This window comes from Symphalangus syndactylus, chromosome X (genome assembly GCF_028878055.3).
Source record: "Symphalangus syndactylus isolate Jambi chromosome X, NHGRI_mSymSyn1-v2.1_pri, whole genome shotgun sequence".
Classification (NCBI taxonomy): Eukaryota; Metazoa; Chordata; class Mammalia; order Primates; family Hylobatidae; genus Symphalangus; species Symphalangus syndactylus.
This window is the reverse complement of record NC_072447.2, coordinates 78,652,155-78,675,734: the sequence shown is the minus strand read 5'-3', so window position 1 is coordinate 78,675,734 and position 23,580 is coordinate 78,652,155. Positions and strand designations below refer to the sequence as shown.

General features: G+C 41.0%; 1 protein-coding gene across 1 annotated transcript in view; it reads left to right on the top strand.

Annotated features, from left to right (window-relative positions):
• The first annotated feature begins 15,360 nt into the window (after nt 1–15,360).
• TEX11 (testis expressed 11) overlaps nt 15,361–23,580 on the top strand; it is a 399,429-nt gene continuing 391,209 nt past the window's right edge. The window contains exons 1-2 of the mRNA XM_055266828.1: nt 15,361–15,418; nt 16,263–16,320. Of these exons, the coding sequence (XP_055122803.1) occupies nt 16,284–16,320 (37 nt within the window). The 5' untranslated portion in view covers nt 15,361–15,418; nt 16,263–16,283. The remainder of the gene's footprint in view (nt 15,419–16,262; nt 16,321–23,580) is intronic.

The following is a 23,580-nucleotide window of genomic DNA, read 5'->3' as shown; positions in this document are numbered from 1 at the left end:
GAGCTGTGATAGTGCCACTGTACTTCTGCCTGGGTGACAGAGTGAGACTCTGCTCCAAAAAAAATTAATAAAATAAAGGTGGGGAGTCACTGGACAACTCTAAGCAGGGGATTGGTTGGATTTGTGAGTGTGAGTCTGGCACCAGCAAGGAAGATGGCTTGGAAGTGAGTGGGACAAGCTAGAGAAGGAAGATAATAGCTACCATTTACTGAGCATTTATTATATTCCATTACTCTGCATACAATCTCATTAAGTCTTTTCAATAACCCTATGAAATAGATGTTAAGGTAGTTATTTTTTGCAGATGAGGAAACAGGCTTTAGGTGATAAATATGCTTTAGGTCACATAATGTAGAAAGGTCAGAGCCAGGAAAGAAGCCCAGTTTTGTTTGACTCTGCAGCTTATACTCTAACCACTATGCAACATTGCTAGTAGTAACTGGCTGCAGTCATTTGGGCAAAATATTTCAGAGTTTTGATCTGTTGAATGCAGGGGGTAAAATAGAAGTGAGTGACATCTGGGTAAAGTTTCTAGGTGAATGATCAAACCATTAACTAATATAAGGGAGCATAAGAGGAAAAGAATATTTGGAAAATAATACAGTTCCAGGTGTTATGAGTTTATAAACATACATGTGCTTTTACCTTCATATATAGGTGAAGATATACAGTCCTACAGTTGAAATTTGGAGCTAGGATAGAGGTCTGGGCTAAAGTTACAGCTTTAGGAGTCAACAACTCAGAGGACAAATATAATGTGATAGAATCTGTGTGGGGCCAAAGATGACCTTCGGGCAAAATAAACTAAATCAAAAGAAGAAAAATATTTTGCAGCACAAATTGTATAATTTCCTTTATACACAAACAGCTCTTACAGATCAATAGGAAAGAAATGAACAACCTCATAGAAAAATTAGCAAAGGACGTAAATAGTTTTCAGAAAAGAATATAAAACACCAACAAATAGAAGAGGGATGCTCAACTTCGCTATTAAAGAAGTACGAATGAAAACAAACATGAGGTGTTAGTTCTTACCTTACAGACTGACAAACAAATTTAGATGACTAGGCAAAAGTGAGGCAATAAAGAAACTGAGGCAAAAGTGAGGGTAAACAGGCGGTCTCATGCATGATGGTGTTATACATTCTTGTAACTTTTGTGGAGGGCAATTTGATGATAAGAATTAAAAAAACGTTCCTTTTCATCTGACAATTCCACCCCACCACCTGAATTTTAAAATTTACACATGTATAGGAAAATTTACATACGTACAAGGATGTTTACTTTTCTTTTTCTTTTTTTTTTTGTGACCGGGTCTCATTCTGTTACCCAGGCTGGAGTGCAGTGGTGCAATCACAGCTCAATGCAGCCTGGAACCCCTGAGATCCAAGAGATCTTCCCACCTCAGCCTCTCCAGTAGCTGGGAAGGATGTTTACTTTTATAGGAATTTAAAAAATTATAGGAATTTTTAAAATTTACATATGTATAAACATTTTAGAAATTTACATGTGTATAAGGGTGTTTACTGTGGCATTGCTAATAATAGCATAAAACTTGGAAGCTACCTAATGTGCATCAGCAAGAAACTAGTTAAATTAGTTATAATACATTAATTTGGGGAATACTTAAGCAGCCATTAAGAGAATAAGAGAATTGTATGTGCCAATAGGTGATACAAAAGACCTTCAAGATACTCTGTTAAGTAAAAATGAAAACAAAACTCAAGCCGCAAGGTGCAGAATATTTGTGAAAGAACAAAAGAGAAAGTACTTATACGTCATATTTTTTTTCTGGAAAAATATATAAGAAACTGTTAACCTCCAGTCTCTTTTCTGTACTTTTTCCTTTTTTTCTTCTTTTTTTTTTTTACTGTGTACAAACATTACTATTTTCATTCCTTTTATAATGATCATAATGGTAAAAGATTAGGGGAACTCTAACATTTAAGGGATAGACAAAGGAGGGGGATTCAATAAAGGAGTTGAAGAAGGGATGACTGAAAAGACAGGAGAGTGTGTGGAAGTCTACGGAGGAAAGAACTTTTCAAGAACAATGAAGAGGCAATGCCCCAAGTCCACAATGCCAATTGCTGCCTAGAGAGCCATGTTAAATAAGATAAAGACAGAACAGGGTTCACTGATTTTTGTCGGTTAGGAGATAGTTGCTCATTTCAAATGTCAGATGCTGGGGGTGGAAGCTGTGTTGCAGTGGGTTGAGTGAATAGAAGGTGAGGAAGTGGACACAAGGGGCTATAGGTTAGCATTTCAGGCAGTAGCTGGAGGGAATTGAAGGAGAGATTTTTTTTTTTTTAAGGTGGGTGATTCTTGCATTTATATACTTAAAGAAGATTGTCAATAGGGAGCACTAATACATCCTGGTACTGCTGTTTAAATAACTCTCATGTGAAGGAGGAAGTGGTTCTGTGATTTGGTTCTCTAGTCAGTTTTCATTCAGTGCAGTGTTTCAGACATCTGAGTATAACCTTCATGAATTTTTCTCTACCTGTGTAATTCCTGTACTGAGTATTAAAAAAAACCATATTTTAAAGCTTAAGCGTACTTATTTTAAAAGGAAAACATTTTACCATGATCATAAGTAAAAAAAAGTATTTAATATTTTTCTAATATACATTTAAAGAAATATCTCACTATTAAAAAATGTTTGGCTGTGTAAAATAATCACACACACCACACTTTGGAAACATTCATACAATTGGGCACCATGCTTGAAGATGGAATTGAAAATTGCTTTAGGCATGGTCTAATCTTAATCTCCACAAGAAGACAGAGATCACATTGAATCAAATAAGTACGAAGACACAAAATAGGAAATAATAAATGCCCTAAGAGAGGTATGCACGAAGTACCATGAGAATTCACGTGACGGAGTTCTTGCAAGGAGTTCTGGGAAGTCTTCACAGAGGTCAAGGCTTTTAAGCTAAAGCTTAAAGAACAGGTAAAATGTGTAATTTAGTGAATTGGAGTGACAGCAGCCAGGAGGATGGAATCTTGTGTACAAAGGCAAAAATATGGGAAAGCTTATAATTCAACTTGCCCGGAGCCTAGGATTTTGAAGGGATGAAGTGGAAAAATAAGGCAGAAAGGTAGGTTCCAGTGAGACTCTTTTTTTTTTAGCTGGAGTCTCGATCTGTCACCCAGGCTGGAGTGCAGTGGTGCAATCTCAGCTCACTGCAACCTCCGCCTTCCAGGCTCAAGTGATTCCCCGCCTCAGCCTCCTGAGTAGCTGAGATTACAGGTGTGTGCCACCTTGCCAGGCTAATTTTTGTATTTTTAGTAGAGATGGGGTTTTGCCATGTTGGCCAGGCTGGTCTCGAACTCCTGACCTCAAGTGATTTGCCTGCCTCAGCCTCCCAAAATGCTGGGATTACAGGTGTGAGCCACCGCACCCGGCCTTCCAGTGAGACTCTTGAGGACCATTAATTCAAGGGCCTGCAACTGAATGGCAGTAAGTGTTTGGATGAGTGTTAAGATAGGTGAAGGAGGCAGTGGTTCTGTGATTTGATCATATAATTCCTTCCACCTCTGCTACCTTGTTATGTACTCATAGCCTAGATCTTGCAAGAACACAGGCCTCTGAAATTACTAATTCAAACATTAAATTCTTCACAAAAGATCCTGAGTAGCCAAAGTAATCTTTTTACCAAAAAGAACAAAGCTGGAGGCATCACTCTACTGCATTTCAAAATATATTACAAAGCTATAGTAATTATCTTGCTTGGAAAAGTTCAAGATTTGGCATCTGGTAGGAACCTCAGACTGCTTCCACTTTTGGCGGAAGGGGAGCATACACACCCAGAGATCACATGGTGAAAGGAAGCAAGAGGAGTGAGGGGAGGTGCTAAGTTGTTTTTAGCAACCAGCTATCCTGGGAAGTAATAAAGAACTCATTTCCCCCACATCCCTGAAGGAGGGCGATAATCCATTCATGAGAGATCTGCCCTCATTACCCAGACACCTCCCATTAGGCCCCATCTCCAACACCGGGGATCAAATTTCAACATTAGATTTGGAGGAGAGGCTGAGCGTGGTGGCTCAAGCCTGTAATCCCAGCATTTTGGGAGGCCGAGGCAAGAGGATCACCTGAGGTCAGAAGTTCAAGACCAGCCTGGCCAACATGGTGAAACCCCGTCTCTACTAAAAATACAAAATTAGCTGGGTATGGTGATGCACATCTGTAATTCCAGCTACTCAGGAGGCTGTGGCAAGAAAATCACTTGAACCCAGGAGACAGAGGTTGCAGTAAGCTGAGATCGCACCATTGCACCCCAGCCTGGGCGACAGAGCAAGACTTTGTCTCAAAAAAAAAAAAAAAAAGAGATTTGGAAGAGAAAGGCATCCAAACTATAGCAGTAATCAAGCAGCATTATATTAGGATGAAAACAGACACATCGACCAGTGGAGCTTGGATAGAGAGCCCGGAAATAAACCCACAAATCTATGGTGAATTAATTTTCAACAGGTACCAAGAACACACAAAGGGGAAAGGGCAGTCCCTTTAATAAATTGAGTTGAGAAAACTGGATATCTACATACAGAAGAGTAAAAATGGACCCTTATCCATTATATAAGAATCAACTCAAAATGGATTAAAGACTTAAATATAAGGCTTAAAATTATAAAATTTGTCTGGGCCCAGTGGCTCATGCCTGTAATTTCAGCACCTTGGGAGGCTGAGGCAGACAGATTACCTGAGGTCAGGAGTTTGAGACCAGCCTGGCCAACATGATGAAACCCCATTGCTACTAAAAATACAAAAATTAGCCAGGCATGGTGGCGCACACCTCTAATCCCAGCTACTTGAGAGGCTGAGGCGTGAGAATCACTTGAACCCAGGATGCAGAGGTTGCAGTGAGCCAAGATCGCGCTGCTGCACTCCGGTCTGGGTGACAGAGCAAGACTCTGTCTTAAAAAAAAAAAAGAAAAGAGAAGAAAAGAAAAGGAAAGAAAAGAAAAGAAAGGAAAATAAAAGAAAAGAAATTAACACTACCAGAAGAAAACAGAGGAAAAGTTCCATGACATTAGTCTGGGCAGAGATTTTTTTGATATGACTTCAAAAGCACAGACAACAAAAGCAAATGGGGGCCAGGCTCGGTGGCTCACACCTGTAATCCCAGAACTTTGGGAGGCTGAGGCTGGCAGATCAAGAGCTCAGGAGTTCGAGACCAGCCTGACCAACATGGTGAAATCCCGTCTCTATTAAAAATACACAAAAAAATTAGCCTGGCATGGTGGGGCCAGCCTGTAATCCCAGCTTCTCATGAGGCTGAGGCAGGAGAATCACTTGAACCTGGGAGGTGGAGGCTGTAGTGAGCCGAGATCGCACCACCGCACTCCAGTCTGGGCGACAGAGCAGACTCCGTCTCAAAAAAAAAAAAAAAAAAAAGCAAATGGGATTGCCTCAAACTAAAAAAACTGCACTAGAGTGGAGACAACCCATGAACTGGAAAAAATATTTGCAAATTATACATTGGGTAAGGGGCTAATATCCAAAATATACAAGGAGCTCCAACTGCTTAATAATAAGAAAGCAAACAACCCTATTAAAAATGGGCAAAGCATATTTCTCAAAAGAAGTCATACAGGCTGAGTGTGATGGCCCACATCTGTAATCCTAGCAGGTTGGGAGTGCGAGGCCAGAGGATGTCTTCAGCCCAGACCAGCCTGAGCAACATAGAGAGACTCTCTCCACCAAAAAAAAAAAAAAAAAAAAAGAAAAAGAAATTAGCTGGGCATGGTGGCACATGCCTGTGGTCCCAGTTACTTGGGAGGCTGAGGTGGGAAGATTGCTTGAGCCCAGGAGGCCGAGGCTACAGTGAGCTATGATTGCGCCACTGCACTCCAGCCTGGGTGACAGAGAGAGACCCTGCCTCAAACAACAACACAACAACAACAACAAAAAACCAAACCAAACCAAAACAAAACAAACAAAAGAGATAACATACACATGGTCAATAGCTACCACTGGCCAATGAAAAAGTGCTCAACATCTCTACCCATGATCTTAGCCAAAAGGCCAAGAAGAAATTCGACATCTCTAATCATCAGAGAAATGCAAATTAAAACCACAGGGAGATATTTTACGTCACTCCTGTTAGATTGTCTATTATTAAAAAGGTGAAAGATAAATACTGGCGAGGAAGTAGAGAAAAGGGAACCCTTATAAACTGTTGGTGGTATTGTAAATTCGTATGGCTATTTTGGAAAACAGTATGAAAGTTCCTCAAAAAACTAAGAATAGAATTACCGTATAATCCAGTAATTCCACAACTGGGGATATTCCCAAAGGAATTGAAATTGGTATGAGGAAGAGATGTTTGCACTCCCTTGTTCATTGCAGCATTATTCACAACAGCCAAAATGTGGAAACAACCTATGTATCCTTCAAGCGATGAATGGATTAAAAAATGTGGTATGCGGCCAGGCGTGGTGGCTCATGCCTGTAATCCCAGCACTTTGGGAGGCCGTGGTGGGCGGATCATGAGGTCAGGAGTTCAAGACCGCTTGACCAACATGGTGAAACCCTGTCTCTACTAAAATACAAAAAATTAGCCGGGCGTGGTGGCAGGCACCTGTAATCCCAGCTACTTGGGAGGCTGAGGCAGGAGAATCGCTTGAACCTGGAAGGCAGAGGTTGCAGTGAGCCGAGACTGCGCCACTGCACTCCAGCCTGGGCAACAGAGTGAGACTCCACCTCAAAAAAAAAAAAAAAAAAAAAAAAAAAAAAAATATATATATATATATATATATATATATATATATATAAATTCTGTCATTTGTGGCTGGGTGCAGTGACTCACATCTGTAATCCCAGCACTTTGGGAGACCGAGGTGGGTGGATTATTGAGGTCAAGAGTTTGAGAAAATTCTGTCATTTGTGACAACATGGATGAACCTAGATGATATTATGTTAAGTGAGGTGAAATAAACCAGGCACAGAAAGACAAATACCATATTATTTCACCTATATGTGGAATCTAAAAAAGACAAACTCATAGAAGTAGAGGGTAGAATGGTGGTTACCAGAGGCTGGAGGGAGTGGGGAGGTAGATGGTAAAAGGGGAGATATTGCCCAACGGGTACAAAGTTATACCTAGATAGCAGGAATAAGTTATGGTGTTCTATTGCACAGCAAGATGACTGTCATCAATTATAATGTATTATGGGCCAGGTGCAGTGGCTCATGCCTGTAATTCCAGCACTTTGGGAGGTGAAGTGGGGAGAATTGTTTGAGCCCAGGAGTTTGAGACCACCTGGCCAACATAGTAAGACCCTGTCTCTAGAAAAAAAAAAAATTAGTCAAGTGTGGTGGTGCACATCTGTGATCACAGCTACTTGGGAGCCTGAGGCAGGAGGATCACCCGAGCCTGGGAGGTGGAGGCTGCAGTGAGCTGTAATTGTGCCACTGCACTCCAGCCTAGGCAATAGAGTGAGACCCTGTCTCAAACAAACAAACAAACAAACAACTAATGTATATTTCAAAATAGCTAAAAGAGGATTTTAAATGTTCTTACTGTGAAGAAATGATAAATATTTGAGGTGACAGATATGCTAATTACCCTGATTTGATCATTCCACAACATATACATGTATTGAAACATCACATTATAGCCTATAAATATATACAATTATTATTTTTCAATTAAAAATAAGCCAAAAAACCCCACATTAAGTTTTCTTTCTAAAACTTCCCAAGCTTTTCTAGCTCACTGGCTCAAGTAACTCCACTACAATTCTTTGGCCTCGTGAAGCTTCCAATTCACTGCCCCTCCTATCACACACACTTTCTCTCCTTTCATCACTCCTCCAATCCTTGTTTTTTTTTTTTTTTGAGACATGATCTCACTCTGTCACCCAGGCTGGAGTGCAGTGGCATGATCACAGCTCACTGCAGCCTCGACCTCCTGGGCTCAAGTGATGCTTCCACCTCAGCCTTCCAAGTAGTTGGGACTACAGGCACTGGCCACCATGTCCGGCTAATTTCTTTTTATGAGACGAGCCTGTTGCCTAGGCTGGTCTGGAACTCCTGGGCTCAAGTGATCCTCCCACCTCGGCCTCCCAAAGTATTGGGATTATAGGCATGAGCCACTGCACCGGGCCTCCTCCAAACTTTGCTTGCTCCCTTTTTCACTTAAATTCCTGAATTTATTATTATGACTCTTGCAAATACCTTCAACTGCCTACACAATACTCCATAGTTCCCCTCCACCCGCCTCCTGGAGGAATCCACACATTCATCTTCTTTATACTTTAACCTGTATAGTTCAGGATTGGTGGAGGCAATCACACAATGGGCAGGTTAATGATAATCAAGCTTAATCAACTAGGTCTTCAACATAGCTAAAAATCCCCCTTTACTCTTAATTCTCCAACTCTATAACCACTCATTCTTACCTTATTCACATTCTTCAGATCTCTCCCTCCTACTCTCTGCTGTTGACTTTGCCTCACACTTTATTGAGAAAATGCATGCCCATCAGATAAGAACTCCTTCATTTTCCTGTGGATTTTAAAAAATGAAAATAGTGTCTCTTTTTCTCCCTAATATGTGTTTATTGTAGAAAATTTAAAAACACTGAGAAATGGAGCTGGGTGCTGTAGCTCATGTCTGTAATCCCAGCACTTTGGGAGGCCAAGGTGGGCGGATCCCCTGAGGTCAGGAGTTCAAGACCAGCCTGGCCAACATGGTGAAACTCCGTCTCTACCAAAAATACAAAAATGAGCTGCGTGTGATGGCGCATGCCTGTAGTCCTAGCTACTTGGGAGGCTGAGGCAGGAGAATCACTTGAACCAGAGAGGTGGAGGTTGCAGTGAGCTGAGATTGTGCCACTGCACTCCAGCCTGGGCAATAGAGTGAGACCTTATCTCAAAAACAAAACAAAACAAAACAAAACAAAGCAAAAATCAGCTGGGCGCAGTGGCTCAAGCCTGTAATCCCAGCACTTTGGAAGGCCGAGACAGGCAGATCACAAGGTCGAGAGATTGAGACCATCCTGGCCAACATGGTGAAATCCCGCCTCTACTAAAAATAATAAAAAAAAAAAAGTTAGCTGGGCATAGTGGCGTGCGCCTGTAGTCCCAGCTACTCGGGGAGCTGAGGCAGGAAAATCGCTTGAACCTGGGAGGCGGAGGTTGCAGTGAGCCGAGATTGTGCCATTGCACTCCAACCTGGGAAACAGAGCAAGACTTTGCAAAAAAACAAAACAAAACAAAACAAAAAACTGAAAAATATAAATAAAGTAAAATTCTCCCAAATCTCACCACTCAGAGATAAACATTGTTGACATTTTGGTAAATACTCTTCCAGACATTTTTGTTTAAATATGCATTCGATTTTACATAAATACATACCTTTTCTGAAAACATTTTTCTTCTAAAATCTCAACAGTAGAATGTAGACATTTCCCTAGTTTTATAACTATGAAATTGTTATAAACTGTTGTCCAGGCTAGTCAACACTGAATTAAAAAGTGTTGACTGGTCTCAAGTGGTCCTCTTATCTCGGTCTCCCAAAGTGCTGGGGTGATAGATGTGAGGCATTAAGCCCGGTTGTTTTGCAACCATTCTTTTTTTTTTTTTTTTTTGAGGGGGTACCCAGATTTGAACCATCACAACAGTTTTACCTTTTCTTTTTCTTTTCTTTTTTTCTGGGATGGAGTCTCTCCTTGTCGCCCAGGCTGGAGTGCATGTCATGATCTTGGCTCCCTGCAACCTCCACCTCCCGGGTTCAAGCGATTCTCCTGCCTTAGCCTCCCTCGTAGCTGGGAATACAGGGACCCACCACCATGCCCAGCTAATTTTTTTATTTTTAGTAGACACAGGGTTTCACCATGTTGGCCAGGCTGGTCTGGAGCTCCTGACCCCAGGTGATCCACCTGCCTCGGCCTCCCAAAGTGCTGGGATTACAGGCATGAGCCACTGTGCCCGGCCCATCACAACAGTTTTTAAAGGTTGTATATGTATTCCAAACCATAATATATGTTCTATACACAACTAACATAGTTGTATAACTTCACCAGTAGTCTGCTGGTGAACATTTATGTGGTTTACATGCTTCAGTGAATGTTTCTGTTAATCTGTCTTTGCAAATTTTTCCAATTTCTTCTTTTGGAAAAATCCTAAAAGGGTAATTGTTGGGTGACAGGGTACACACATTTAAGATTTTGATATATATTGCCAAACTGCCTTTCTTCCAGAAAGTTGCATTAATTTAATTTGTATTCCTACCAGCAGTGCCCAAGAGTGCCTGTTTTGTATATTTTGCCAAATTTAAGGTTTTCTTAATCTTTTTAACCTTTGCCAGATAGATGAAAAATTTGCCTTGCTTTAATCTGAATTTCTATGATTACTAGTGAGGTTGAGTATCTTTTTAATTTTATTTTTTAAAATTTTTAATTAATTAATTAATATTTGAGCCAGGGGTCACTCTGTCGCCAAGGCTGGAGTGCAATGGTGGGATCTCTGCTCACTGCAACCTCCACCTCCTGGGCTCAAGCAATCCTCTCACCTCAACCTCCAGAGTAGCTGGGACTACAAGTGTGCATCACCAGGCCTGGCTAATTTTGTGTAGAGACGAAGTCTCACAACATTCCCCAGGCTGGTCTCAAGCTCCTGGACTCAAGCAATCCTCCCGCCTCGGCCTGCCAAAGTGCTGGGATTACAGGCATGCGCCTTCTCGCCCAACCAAGTATCTTTTTATGTGTTTGTTGGTTGTATTCTTCCTGTGTAATTTGTCTGATCATGTCCTATGAGCTTTTATTTACTAGAGTATTTGTCTTTTTCTTTTTAATTTGAAGAGCTCTTTTTATGTTAGAGATGTTAAGTCTTTGTCTGTTACATATGTTGAAAAAATCTTTTTTTAGTCTGTGGTTTGTCTTTCAACCTTGCTTATAGTGCCACTCAGAAGTTATTTTTTATGTAGTAAAACTTACTGTTTTCCCTTTTTGATTTGGGTTTCCAGATCATATTTAGATCTTGCCAACTAGGTAAAATTTAAAAAAAAAATTACTACATCTTAGTATATTAATAAAACTATAAGGTATTCACACCTATTTTTAATAGAAATTTTATGATTGGATTTAATTTTTGATTAATGTAGAATTTATTTTGGTATATGAAATGAGAGGTAAGGATCTAGTTTTTTTTTTTTTAACAAATGGCTCTCCAGTCATTTCAACACTTTTTCTTGAATAATTCTTTGCCCCACTGATTTCAATAATTTCTCTATATATTTGGGTCTGTTTCTGGACTCTATTCTGTTCATTTATCTGTCTGCACTATTACCACACAATTTTATTTGCAGTAGTTTTTTTTTTTTTTTTTTTTTTTTTTTTGAGACGGAGTCTCGCTCTGTCGCCCGGGCTGGAGTGCAGTGGCGCAATCTCGGCTCACTGCAAGCTCCGCCTCCCGGGTTCACGCCATTCTCCTGCAGTAGTTTTAATATCTGGAAGAACAAGCTCCTCTTCCTCCCTCCATTAATGATTTTGTTTTTAGAATTTTCCTGACTGTAACTGCATGTTTATTCTGGAAGTCTTTCTCTTCTTTTAACAGGGCGTAATGCTACTTTATTAACTAATTTGTGTTCTTGGTTGCTTACTGTCTTTTAATCCACTCTATTGATGAGAGTTTTAATAGGCTCTCATTAGAGTCCAAGCTGTTCAACCATCTTATGTACCATGTATTTCACCATTTCTGTAACATTTTGTTAAAGGGTAGGACAGAAAACTTATAGCTTATGTTAGGAGGGTAAAGGAAGATAATCCACAGCATGTTGAGTGCTACTTAATGGCATTTTACTGCTCACTCTTGCATATCCACCTCAATATGTACCTGCTTCTTTTATCTGCTCTCCTTTTTTCTCTTTCTCTTTTACTTTTTCCTTCTGTTTCTTTTAATTTTCATTTACTTTTAATATCTAGGAAGGCCATCTGGATAAAAAACAAACAAAAAAAATTGAAGATATTCATGTATTATCAGGGTTTTCACCCTTTCCGTATATTTTCCTTTATTCACTGGCCCTTTCAGTGCACTGGTGTCAGCTCAGTAGCCCTAACTTTGGAGTCATATTTACAACTGGTATTCATCAATAGAATCATGTGATTCCTATATGCCTTATATAATCCTGAATAGTATAATATCCACTCTACTACAGACATTATTAATCATTAAGAACTCTAAGATGCATGTGAAAGGGCTGTTTGTAGTCTTGAGAGCTGAGTTCTAATCATCTCCTTGCGTGTTCATCTGTTCATCCATGAACAAAGAAGCTATGGTGGAACCAGGGGCTTAGGTGGGATAATGGAAGTAGGAGGTTTGTCAACCAGGAAATGGGAAATGATAATGGGAACTAACATTTGTTAAGTGACTACTACTATATGCCAGCCACCCATTGTTCTAGATGCTTTATGTGCATTATTCTATTGAACCAGAAGCCTAGAATTACTTTTATTCCCATTGTACATATGAGGAAATTGAGGTGCTAAGATTCTTTTAATATATATGTATTTTTTTAAATAGAGGCTGGGCACGGTGGCTCACACCTGTAATCCCAGCACTTAGGGAGGCTGAGGCGGATGGATCACCTGAGGTCAGGAGTTCGAAACCAGCCTGACTGACATGGTGAAACCCCATCTCTACTAAAAATACCATAATTAGCTGGGCTTTGTGGTGGGTGCCTGTAATCCCAGCTACTTAGGAGGCTGAGGCAGGATAATCTCTTGAACCCGGGAGGCAGAGGTTGCAGTGAGCTGAGATCACACCATTGCACTCCAGCCTGGGCAACAGAGCGAGACTCCATCTCAAAAAAAAAAAAAAATTAGACATGTAGTCTCATCGTTTTGCCCAGGCTGGTCTCAAACTCCTGGGCTGAAGTGATCCTCCCACCCTGGCCTCCCAAAGTGCTGGGATTACAGGCGTGAGCTACTGCACTAAGCCTCTTTTTAAATTTTAATTATTATTATTATCTTTTTTTGTATAGAGACAAGGTCTCACTATGTTGCCCAGGCTGGTCTTGAACTCCTGGGCTCAAGGATTCCTTCTGCCTCAGCTTCCCAAAGTGTTGGGATTACAGATGTGAATCACCATGCCCAATTTAGATGCTAAGATTCTTAAAGCTGGCTCAAGGCCACGCAGTATATGGTGCATGGAGAGTCAGTCAACTGTGGCATACTCCACTGCTCCTTTTCACCAGAATTCTTTCCCTAATACGGCAATCGAGAGTTATGAAATAAAGACACACCAAATTGCAGGATGCAAAAGAAGAGGAATTAATAGCAGTACTTTCTGTTTTCCCATTTTTCTTCATTGTACTATGTAATCTAGATACAATTTTGAAGAGGGAAAATAAATTACTTTTAGAAACTTCATCTTGTCCACGAGATCTAATGACCGATACTGAGACTTTCAGGATCAGGAGGGAACTCTGTTAATGTTCCCAGAAACTGGAGCCACAATCTCTCTTCTTTATCCTGTTAGCCAGCTCCATATCTGGCCTGAGGTGCACAAGGCTTAAAAGAGGGGTATATAGGAAGAAGTGGGAGGCTTATTAATATTTTGATTTTGTGTTTGTCTACAAATCTGGAGGCATCATGTTTTCACACTGTTATCTCTGAGTGGAGATTAGCATCATGCTTAGATTTAGCTGGAATCAAATTTTTACTTACATATTCCACCCCTCAAGCCATTTGGTTTGGAGATGGGTGGGACATGCGTGCTTGCTGTGAGACTGCAGGGGAGTCTCCTGGTTTCCTAATGATTGGACAAAGGCAGGGCAACAGAAACGTCTTGGAACTAAAAGGTTATTTTTATTTTTATTTATTTTATTTTCATTTTTTTTGAGACAGAGTTTCGCTCTTGTTGCCCAGCCTGAAGTGCAATGGTGCCATCTTGGCTCACCCTAACCTCCGCCTCCCAGGTTCAAGCGATTCTCCTGCCTCAGCCTCCCGAGTAGCTGGTTACAGGCATGTGTCACCACGCCTGGCTAATTTTGTAATTTTTTAGTAGAGACGGGGTTTCTCCATGTTGGTCAGGCCAGTCTCCAACTCCCGACCTCAGGTGATCCGCCCGCGTCGGCCTCCCAAAGTACTGGGATTACAGGCGTGAGCCCCCGCGCTGGGCCTGTTTATTTATTTATTTTTTGAGACGGAGTTTCACTCTTGTTGCCCAGGCTGGAGTGCAATGGCGTGATCTCGGCCCACTGCAACCTCTGCCTCCTGGGTTCAAGCGATTCTCCTGCCTCAGCCTCCCAAGTAGCTGGTTACAGGCATGTGCCACCACATCCAGCTAATTTTGTATTTTTTTTCAGTAGAGACGGGGTTTTGCCATGTCGGTCAGGCCGGTCTCCAACTCCCGACCTCAGGTGATCTGCCCACCTCTGCCTCCCAAAGTGCTGGGATTACAGGCGTGAGCCACCGTGCTCGGCCTATTTATATATATATTTATTTATTTTTTGAGACGGAGTTTTGCTCTTGTTGCCCAGGCTGGAGTGCAATGTCTTGACTCACCACAACCTCTGCCTCCCGGGTTCAAGCGATTCTCCTGCCTCAGCCTCCCAAGTAGCTGGGATTATAGGCATGCACCACTACGCCCAGCTAATTTTGTATTTTTAGTAGAGACGGGGTTTCTCCATGTTGGTCAGGCTGGTCTGGAACACCCGATCTCAGGTGATCTGCCTGCCTTGGCCTCCCAAAGTGTTGGGATTACAGGCGTGAGCCACTGCCCCCGACTTATTTTTTATTTTTAAGAGACATGATCTCGCTGTCTCCCAGGCTGGACTGCAGTGGTGGGATCATGGCTTATTAGACCTAAACTCTCAGGCTCAAATGATCCTTCCACCTCAGCCTTCCAAGTAGCTGGAACTACAGGCGGCCACCACCACATCTGGATTTTTTTTTTTTTTTTTTTTTGGTTCAGGTGCAGTCTGGCTTGTTGATCAGGCTGGCCTCTACTAGTCTCAGCTTCTAATATTTCTGCTATTTCTGACCTTTGCCACTCTTGCATAACCAGTGCTCAACAATGTCTACTTGCTTTATTTCTTTTTCTGTTCTTTTGTGTGTGTGTGTGAAGTCCTGCTCTCCTTTCGGTAATCCTGGCCATCTGCACTTTTCCCTCAATTCATTGTCGTATGCTTTCAGTATTACATCATATTTGCTTACTCTCAGTGATTCTCACCCTGAACTCACCAAGTGACTGACTCTCTGAACTGCATCCCCAGGATCTAAGGTCTAGACTGGGTCGCAAGGCTTAGGCTCCGTGACGCAGCGTAAAGGCCAAGTGGGAGTGGCTTTAGTGGCCTAGCGTGACATCGCTAACTTCGCTAGGGGGCGGAGTTTTCTGAACGTCCTCGTGCGCTGTGGACGGAGGTTGCGGAGAGAGCAGGGCGGCGTTGGTGGCTGCGGCTGAGGTGAGTGATTTAGTGGGCAGGAAGGGGTAGAATAGGCTTCAAGCACAAGTTAGTTGGGTGGTTTATAACTAGCAAGAATATATTATACCCATTAGGCCAAAACTATTTAGAATGGCCCTAAGGCAGTGACTTTGTACTACAGAACTGCTCGTCGCTCTCAAGGCGAACGAAGATGGGCAAACGTAATGTTTTTTGACGAGAATGGAGGAGTATGGGGAGCGGTGGTGGGCCAGTGAAAACCGGAGATAGTAGTTACTGTAGTTTAGATGCTGAAGGACCTAAATTACGTTGAAGCTAGACTGTTGATGACCACTGGGGGCAATGTAATGTTTTTTGATGAAGATGGAGGAGTATGGGGAGTGGTGGTGGGCCACTGAAAACCGGAGATAGTAGTTATTGTCGTTTAGATGCTGAAGGACCTAAATTACGTTGAAGCAGGACTGTTGATGACCATTGGGGGCAGGATACTGAAGGTGCTAGCTTTCTCACAGAGCGGGAAAAAGGACGGTGAGTGATTGGATGCTTTGAATGTGCGGTTGGTAGCAGAAGCGGATTTTGAGCCAATTAGGAAGAAGCAGCGAGACCCAGCCAGACCAATAACAGGGTACCACTCAGCTCCATTTCCCCCGTTGCCAGGCAGACTTATGGTAAGAAAAGGTCCCTTTTATGTAACTTGGCAGCCTGGCCCTGCCCCTCACAAAAGCCCTTACATGGGCTTTTAACTTTACTCAGCCTTTTTTTTCTCCCTTTGGATAACAAGTAACGGGAAACATTTCACTGGCAAGAAATTTGTTGAGAAACTAGAGGATAAAACAGAGTATTAAAATATGTTATTATTTCATAGGCTTGAGCCAGAGATTTAAAAATGGACAATGGTGGTTTTCTTTCCATGGACTTTAAAGGTACGTAGCTCTACGTGGTAGTACAAAATAATGTCAAACTGCTGCTTTATTTAAGATCTAAATATTGCTGGGCGAAGTGGCTCACGCCTGTAATCCCAGCACTTTGGGAGGCCGAGGCGGGCGGATCACAAGGTCAGGGGCTCGAGACCAGCCTGACCAACATGGTGAAACCTCGTCTCTACTAAAAATACAAAAATTAGTCGGGCGTGGTAATCCCAGCTACTCAGGAGGCTAAGGCAAGAGAATCGCTTGAACCTGGGAGGCGGAGTTTGCAGTGAGCAGAGATCGCGCCACTGCACTCCAGCCTGGGCAACAGAGTGAGACTCCGTCTCAAAAAAAAAAAAAAAATCTAAATATTTTGTTTCTGAGTTTTGTCTTTTTGCAGTGTCCATAGCTCCAGGTTTTCTCATTTATGTCCCAGAAACAATGTCGATTTTTAACACACTGGGAACCTTTTTATGAACTAGTGTAGGGAGACAGAATTCACAATTCATAACTTGTTTTTCTTTCAGGATTTTTATGGCATGCAAAATAAAACGTTTAATCTGGAAGATAAATCTATTGCAATAAAAATAAGTTTAAAAAATTACTGCAAGATCTTGGAGTGCCTTTCCATAATGATCTGTGAGAAATAAATTATATCCTGTGTAGTTTTAGATTTAAGTGCATTTTATTGTGTCTTAATTCTTTTGAAAATTGGTAATCCATGTTTGCTATTTATAGGAACTCTTAATAAACAAAAGCAATTTGACTGACCAGAACACCAGATTCCTCAACTCTGCTAGATATAGGAGAGTTTATGGTACTTTCTTTGTTTTTGGAGAATAATGAGACCTGTGGTACCTTCGCATTCATATAATAATGAAATATGTGGTAAGAAATGTGGCTACAAATCTATGATTTTAAAAAGTTTAGGTCAACATTTTGTTAATACTTGTTCTTTGTTTGCTTGTTTTGTTTGTTTGTTTGTTGAGACAGAGTTTTGCTCTTGTTGCCCAGGCTGGAGTGTAGTGGTGCCATCTTGGCTCACTGCAACCTCTGCCTCCTGAGTTCAAGCGATTCTTCTGCCTCAGCCTCCCAAGTAGCTGGGACTACATGCCCCCACCACCATGCCTGGCTAATTTTTTTGTATTTAGTAGAGACAGGGTTTCACCATGCCGGTCAAGCTGGTCTCGAACTCCTGACCTCAGGTGATCCACCTGCCTCAGCGTCCCAAAGTGCTGGGATTACAGGCGTGAGCTACCATGCCAGGCCAATATTTGTTATTTTAAAACAATAACAATAAAGCCCACTACTATCTACTTTAAGTTTTAAATTAGGATAAAATATCTTAAAGGTATAAAGATGGAATAGGGATTATGACTCTTAAGTAGATAATATTTGAGACTTTGCATTTACATAAATATTTGAATCACACAGAAAAGTATAGAAAATAATATAATGAACATCTGTGTACCTACCACTGAGTTTTGTCAAATCTTAAGCTTGCCATATGCTTCAGATATTTCAAAGAACTAAAAGATTACATGTACCATTTTTCTTTTTAAATTTTATATAAGTGGTTATTTTATATTTCCTTTTCCTGCAGCTTGTCTTCTTTTTTCCTTTTTTTGCTCAGCATTGTGATATATATATATATATATACATTTTTTTTTTTTTTTGAGACAGAGTTTTGCTCTTGTTGCCCAAGCTGGAGTGCAATGGTGTGACCTCGGCTCACTGCAACTTCTGCCTTCCAGGTTCAAGCGATTCTCCTGCCTCAGCCTCTGGAGTAGCTGGGATTACAGGCACGCACCACCACGCCTGGCTAATTTTTTGTATTTTTAGTAGAAACAGGGTTTCACCATGTTGGCCAGGCTGGTCTCAAACTCCTGACCTCAGGTGATCCGCCTGCCTCAGCCTCCCAAAATGCTAGGATTACAGGCTCACGTGAGCCACTGTGCCAGGCTGTGTTTTCAATATTTACCAATATGAATACTTTTAGTTCATTTATTTCCACTGCTGATAAGTAGTATTTCATTGAATGTAAATGTACCACAATTTATTCATTCAGTCTCCTTTGTTGGACATAAAAATTGTTTCAAATATTTGCTATTACAAACAACAATGCTACAACAAACACTGTGTTTCTGAGAGTTTAGCAGAAACTTTCAAAAACATCTTTGACTACCACTCATGGCAAGAAAATGTTTTGATCACATCCCAGTACATACATACTGTGTTGGCTGGGCGCGGTGGCTCACGCCTGTAATCCCAGCACTTTGGGAAGCCGAGGCGGGCGGATCACAAGGTCAGGAGATTGAGACCATCCTGGCTAACACAGTGAAACCCTGTCTGTACTAAAAAATAAAAAAAAAATTAGCCGGGCATGGTGGCGGGCTCCTGTAGTCCCAGCTACTCGGGAGGCTGAGGCAGAATGGCGGGAACCCTGGAGGCGGAACTTGTAGTGAGCCGAGATCGCACCACTGCACTCCAGCCTGGGCAACAGAGCGAGACTCCGTCTCAAAAAAAAAAAAAATTTAATAAAACAAAATTTTACCCTTATTACTTGCAGTACACTATGATATTTTCTATTCTATTTTTTCTCATTAAAAAAATGCTGGGTATTCAGCAAAAGGTCTGACTGAAAAAAAATGCTGGGTATGACTCACAACATTAATTGATTTTTTTTTTTGTTTTGAGACAGAGTCTCACTCTGCGGCCCAGGCTGGAGTGCAGTGGCACGATCTCGGCTCACTGCAACTTCCGCGCCTCCCAGGTTCAAGCAATTCTTCCGCCTCAGTCCCCCGCGTAGCTGGGACTACAGGTGCATGCCGCCACGCTTGGCTAATTTTTCGTATTTTAGTAGAGATGGGGTTTCACTGTGTTGCCCAGGCTGGTCTGGAACTCCTGAGCTCAGGCAATCTGCCCGCCTCGGCCTCCCAAAGCACTAGGATTACAGGTGAGAGCTACCGCTCCTGGCCTTGAGCCACCGCACCCGGCCTTGATTTATTTCTTGAGCTACTGGTAGGTGAGGCTCTAGGGCAGTGCTGTCCAACTGACATATGATGCAAAAAGATAAAATTTTATATTTTCTAGTAGTCATATTAAAAACGTTCAAACAGATGAAAATAATTTTAATGATCTAATTTAACTCAGTGTATCAAAAATGCTATTATAACATAATCAATATACAAATTATTAATAAGTTATTTTACATTCCATATTTTTTGGTGCAAAGTCTTTGAAGTCTGGCATGTATTTTATACTTAAAGCACATCTCATTTTGGATCAGCCACATTTCAAGTGCTCAATAGTCACATGTGGCTAGTGGCTACCATATTGGACAGTGCAGTTCTAGAGTTTACATTTGGGAGTGTAACTGCTGAGTCAAAAGCTATGAGCATCTTTAACTTTATAGATATTGCCAAATTGCTGTCCAAAATGGTCTTAACAATTCAAACTCCGTTTTCCCCATATCCTCACTAATATTTGATATTGTCAGACTTTTAAAATTTTACAGTTTTGAAGGCTGTTGTCATTTTTATTTACCATTTTATTTTGGAATAGTTTTAGATTTACAGAAAAGTTGCAGAGATAGTGCAGAGAGTTCCCATATACTCTTCAGGCAGTTTCATTTTCCCAGATGTTATCATCTCACATGGGTGTTGTTTTGACTTATATTTTCCTGATAACTAGTGAAGTTGGTGTACTTTCTTTTTTTTTTTTTGCTTTCATTATTATTTTTAACTGACACACAATAATTGTACTGTACATATTTATGGGGTACTGCATGATATTTGGATACATGGATACAATGTATAATGATCAAATCAGGGTAATTAGCATAACCATTACCTCAAACATTTGTCATTTATTTGTGTTGGGAACATTAAAAATCTGACCTTCTAGCTATTTGAAAATATGCCATAATTTTTTTATTATGCAATTATTTTATTAACTATGAGAGAAGGAAATGAATTGAGTATTAAAAAAAATTGTTTAGTTAGTTTTTTGAGATGAGGTCTCTCTGTCGCCCAGGCTGGAGTGCAGTGGCACCATCATTATAAGCAATAAAGTTGGTGTACTTTCATAGATTTATTGGCTGTTTGAGTTTTCTCTTATGCACACATAAACTTTTCAGTCAAGTTTTATAAAAATGGAGCATAAAAGCCTATCCAATGGCTTTTAGGAATGGCTATAGTTCATTCCTTCTTAGGGAGAATTGACATAACACCAGTCTTTTTTGTATCACCAATCTCAATAAATTTGCAAGACCAAGGCCAGGCCTGGTGGCTCATGCCTGTAATCGCAGCACTTTGGGAGGCTGAGGCGGGAGGAATACTTGAGCCCATGAGTTTGAGACCAGCCTGGGCAACAGAGACTCTGTCTTCACCAAAAAAAAAAAAAAAAAAAAAAAAAGCTGGGTGTGGTGTTGCATGCCTGTAGTAGTCTCAGGAGCCAGAGGTGGGAGGATCGCTTGAGCCTAGGAGGTGGAGGCTGCAGTGAGCCTTGATTGCTCCATTATACTCCAGCCTGGGTGACAGAGTGAGATCCTGTCTTAAAAAAAAAAAAAAATTCAAGACCAAGAAGGAATAGAAATTTGTTTAGATAATTACACCCATTGAGGCCAAATAAATGTAACTCCCTTTCTGCATGTCATCTTCAACTATTTGAAGATAACTTATCTTGTACCCCGGAAAGTGTCTTCAGATTGAGCATTCTCAGTTTGTTCAAACATTCCTGATATTACTTGGTTTCTAGTCCCCTTATCATTTTGTGTGCTATCCTTTAAACATGCTCTATTCTTTTCATGTTATTTCTTAAAAGTGTGGTACCCAGAATAGAACACAATTCTCTATGTTTGATATGATCAGCATAAAATACAGTCATGTGCTGCATAATGACATTTCAGTCAACAAAGGGCAGCATATACAACAGTGGTCCTGGGAGATTTTAATGGAGCTGAAAAGTTCTTATCACCCAGTGATGTCAGAGCTGTTATAAAGTTGTAGAGCAATGCTTTATTCATGTGTTTGTGGTAATGCTGGTGTAAACAAATCTGCTGTGCTGTCAGTTGTTTAAAACTATAGCATGTACTTTTATGTACAGTACATAATACTTGATGGTGATAATAAATGACTATGCTACTGGTTTATGTATTCACTATACCATACTATGCTATCTTATACTATTTTTTATCATCATCTTAGAGTGTACTCCTTCTATTTATAAAAAATAAAGTTAACTGTAAAACGGCCTCAGGCAGTTCCTTCAGGAGGTATTCCAGAAGACATTGTTCTTGTAGTAGGTGACAGGTCCATGCATTTTATTGCCCCTGAAGAACTTCCAGTGGGACAAGATGTGGAGGTGGAACACAGTGATAGTGATGATCCTGAGCCTGTGTAGGCCTAGGCTAATAATGTATGTGTTTGTGTCTTAGTTTTTAACAAAAAGTTTAAAAAGTAAAATTAATAATGTTAACAGAAAAAAGCTTATAGAATAGGGATATAAAGAAAGAAAATATTTTTGTACAGCTGTATAATGTTTGTGCTTTAAGCTAAGTGTTACTACAAAAGAGTCAAAAAGTTAAAAATAATTAAAAAGTTTGTACTTTGGGAGGTCGAGGCGGGCGGATCACTTGAGCTCAGGAGTTCGAGACTGGCCTGGGTATCATGGTGAAACCCTGTCTCTACCAAAAATACAAAAAATTATCCTGGCTTGGTGGCATGTGCCTGTGGTCCCAGCTACTCTGTAGGTTGAGGTGGGAGGATCCCTTGAGCCTGGGAGGCAGAGGTTGCAGTGAGCCGAGATCGCACCACTGCATTCCAGCCCCAGTGACAGAGTGAGACCCCATCTCAAACAAACAAACAAACAAAGCTTATAAAGTAAAAAAGTTACTGTAAGCTAAGGTAAATTTATTATTGGAGAAAGAAACATATTATTTTATAAATTGAGTGTAGCTTAAGTGTGCAGAGTTTATAAAGTCTACAGTAGCGTACAGTAATGTCTTAGGCCTTCACATATATTCACCACTCACTCACTGACTCACCCAGAGCAACTTCCAGGTCTGCAAGCTCCACTCATGGTAAGTGCCCTATACAGGTGTACCTTTTTTTATCTTATAAAAATTTATTATTATTGTTATTTGAGGTAGGGTCTCACTCTCTCACCCAGGCTGGTGTGCAGTGGTGTGATCATGGCTCACCACAGCTTCTACCTCCTGGGCCCAAGTAATCCTCCCACCTCAACATCTTGAGTAGCCGGGAATCACAGGCATGCACTGCCATGCCCAGATAATTTTTAATTTTTTTGTAGAGACGGGATCTCCCTATGTTGCCCAGGTTGGTTTCGAACTCCTGGGCTCAAATGATCCTCCTTCCTCGGTGTCCCAAAGTGCTAGGATTATGGTTGTGAGCCACTGTACCCAGTCATTTTTAATCTTTTATATCATATTTTTACTTATCTTTTCTAGGTTTAGATATGTTTAGATACACAAATACTTATCATTGTGTTACAGTTGCCTGCAGTATTCAGTACAGTAACATGAGGTATAGGTTTGTAGCCTAGAAGCAATAGGCTATACCATATAGCCTAGATGTATAGTAGGCTGTACCATCTTGTATAAGTACACTTTATGACAGGGGTCCTCAACCCCTGGGCCACGGACCATTACCTGTCTGTGGCCTATTAAGAACCTGGCTGCACAGCAGGAGGTGAGCCCCGGGCCAGCAAGCATTACTGCCTGAGCTCTGCCTCCTGTCAGATCAGTGGCCAGTGGCATTAGATTCTCACAGGAGCCTGAACTGCCCACACGAGGGATCTAGGTTGCATGCTCCTTATGAAAATCTAACTAATGCCTGATGATCTGAGGTAGAACAGTTTCATCCCGAAACCATCCCCTCACCATCCGTGGAAAAATTGTCTTCCACAAAACTGGTCCCTGGTACTAAGAAGGTTGGGGACCACTGCTCTATGATGTTGGGACAATGACAAAAATCACCAAATTACACATTTCTGGAATGTATCCCTGTCCTTAAGTGATGCACGCCTGTAATCTTTCTCTTTAGATTTAGGACTGATCATTTTTCTCTTTAGATAATAATATAGCTAAGATTGAATTTTCTTTTTCTTTCTTTCATACCACGCTAGTTATTCATTTTGAACTTTTTGCCCCCCAGAGCCCCTCAGTCTTTTTAAAATATTTATTTATTTATTTAGACAAGGTCTCACTCTATTGCCAGGCTGTAGTGCAGTGGCGCTATCCTCCTAGGTTCAAGC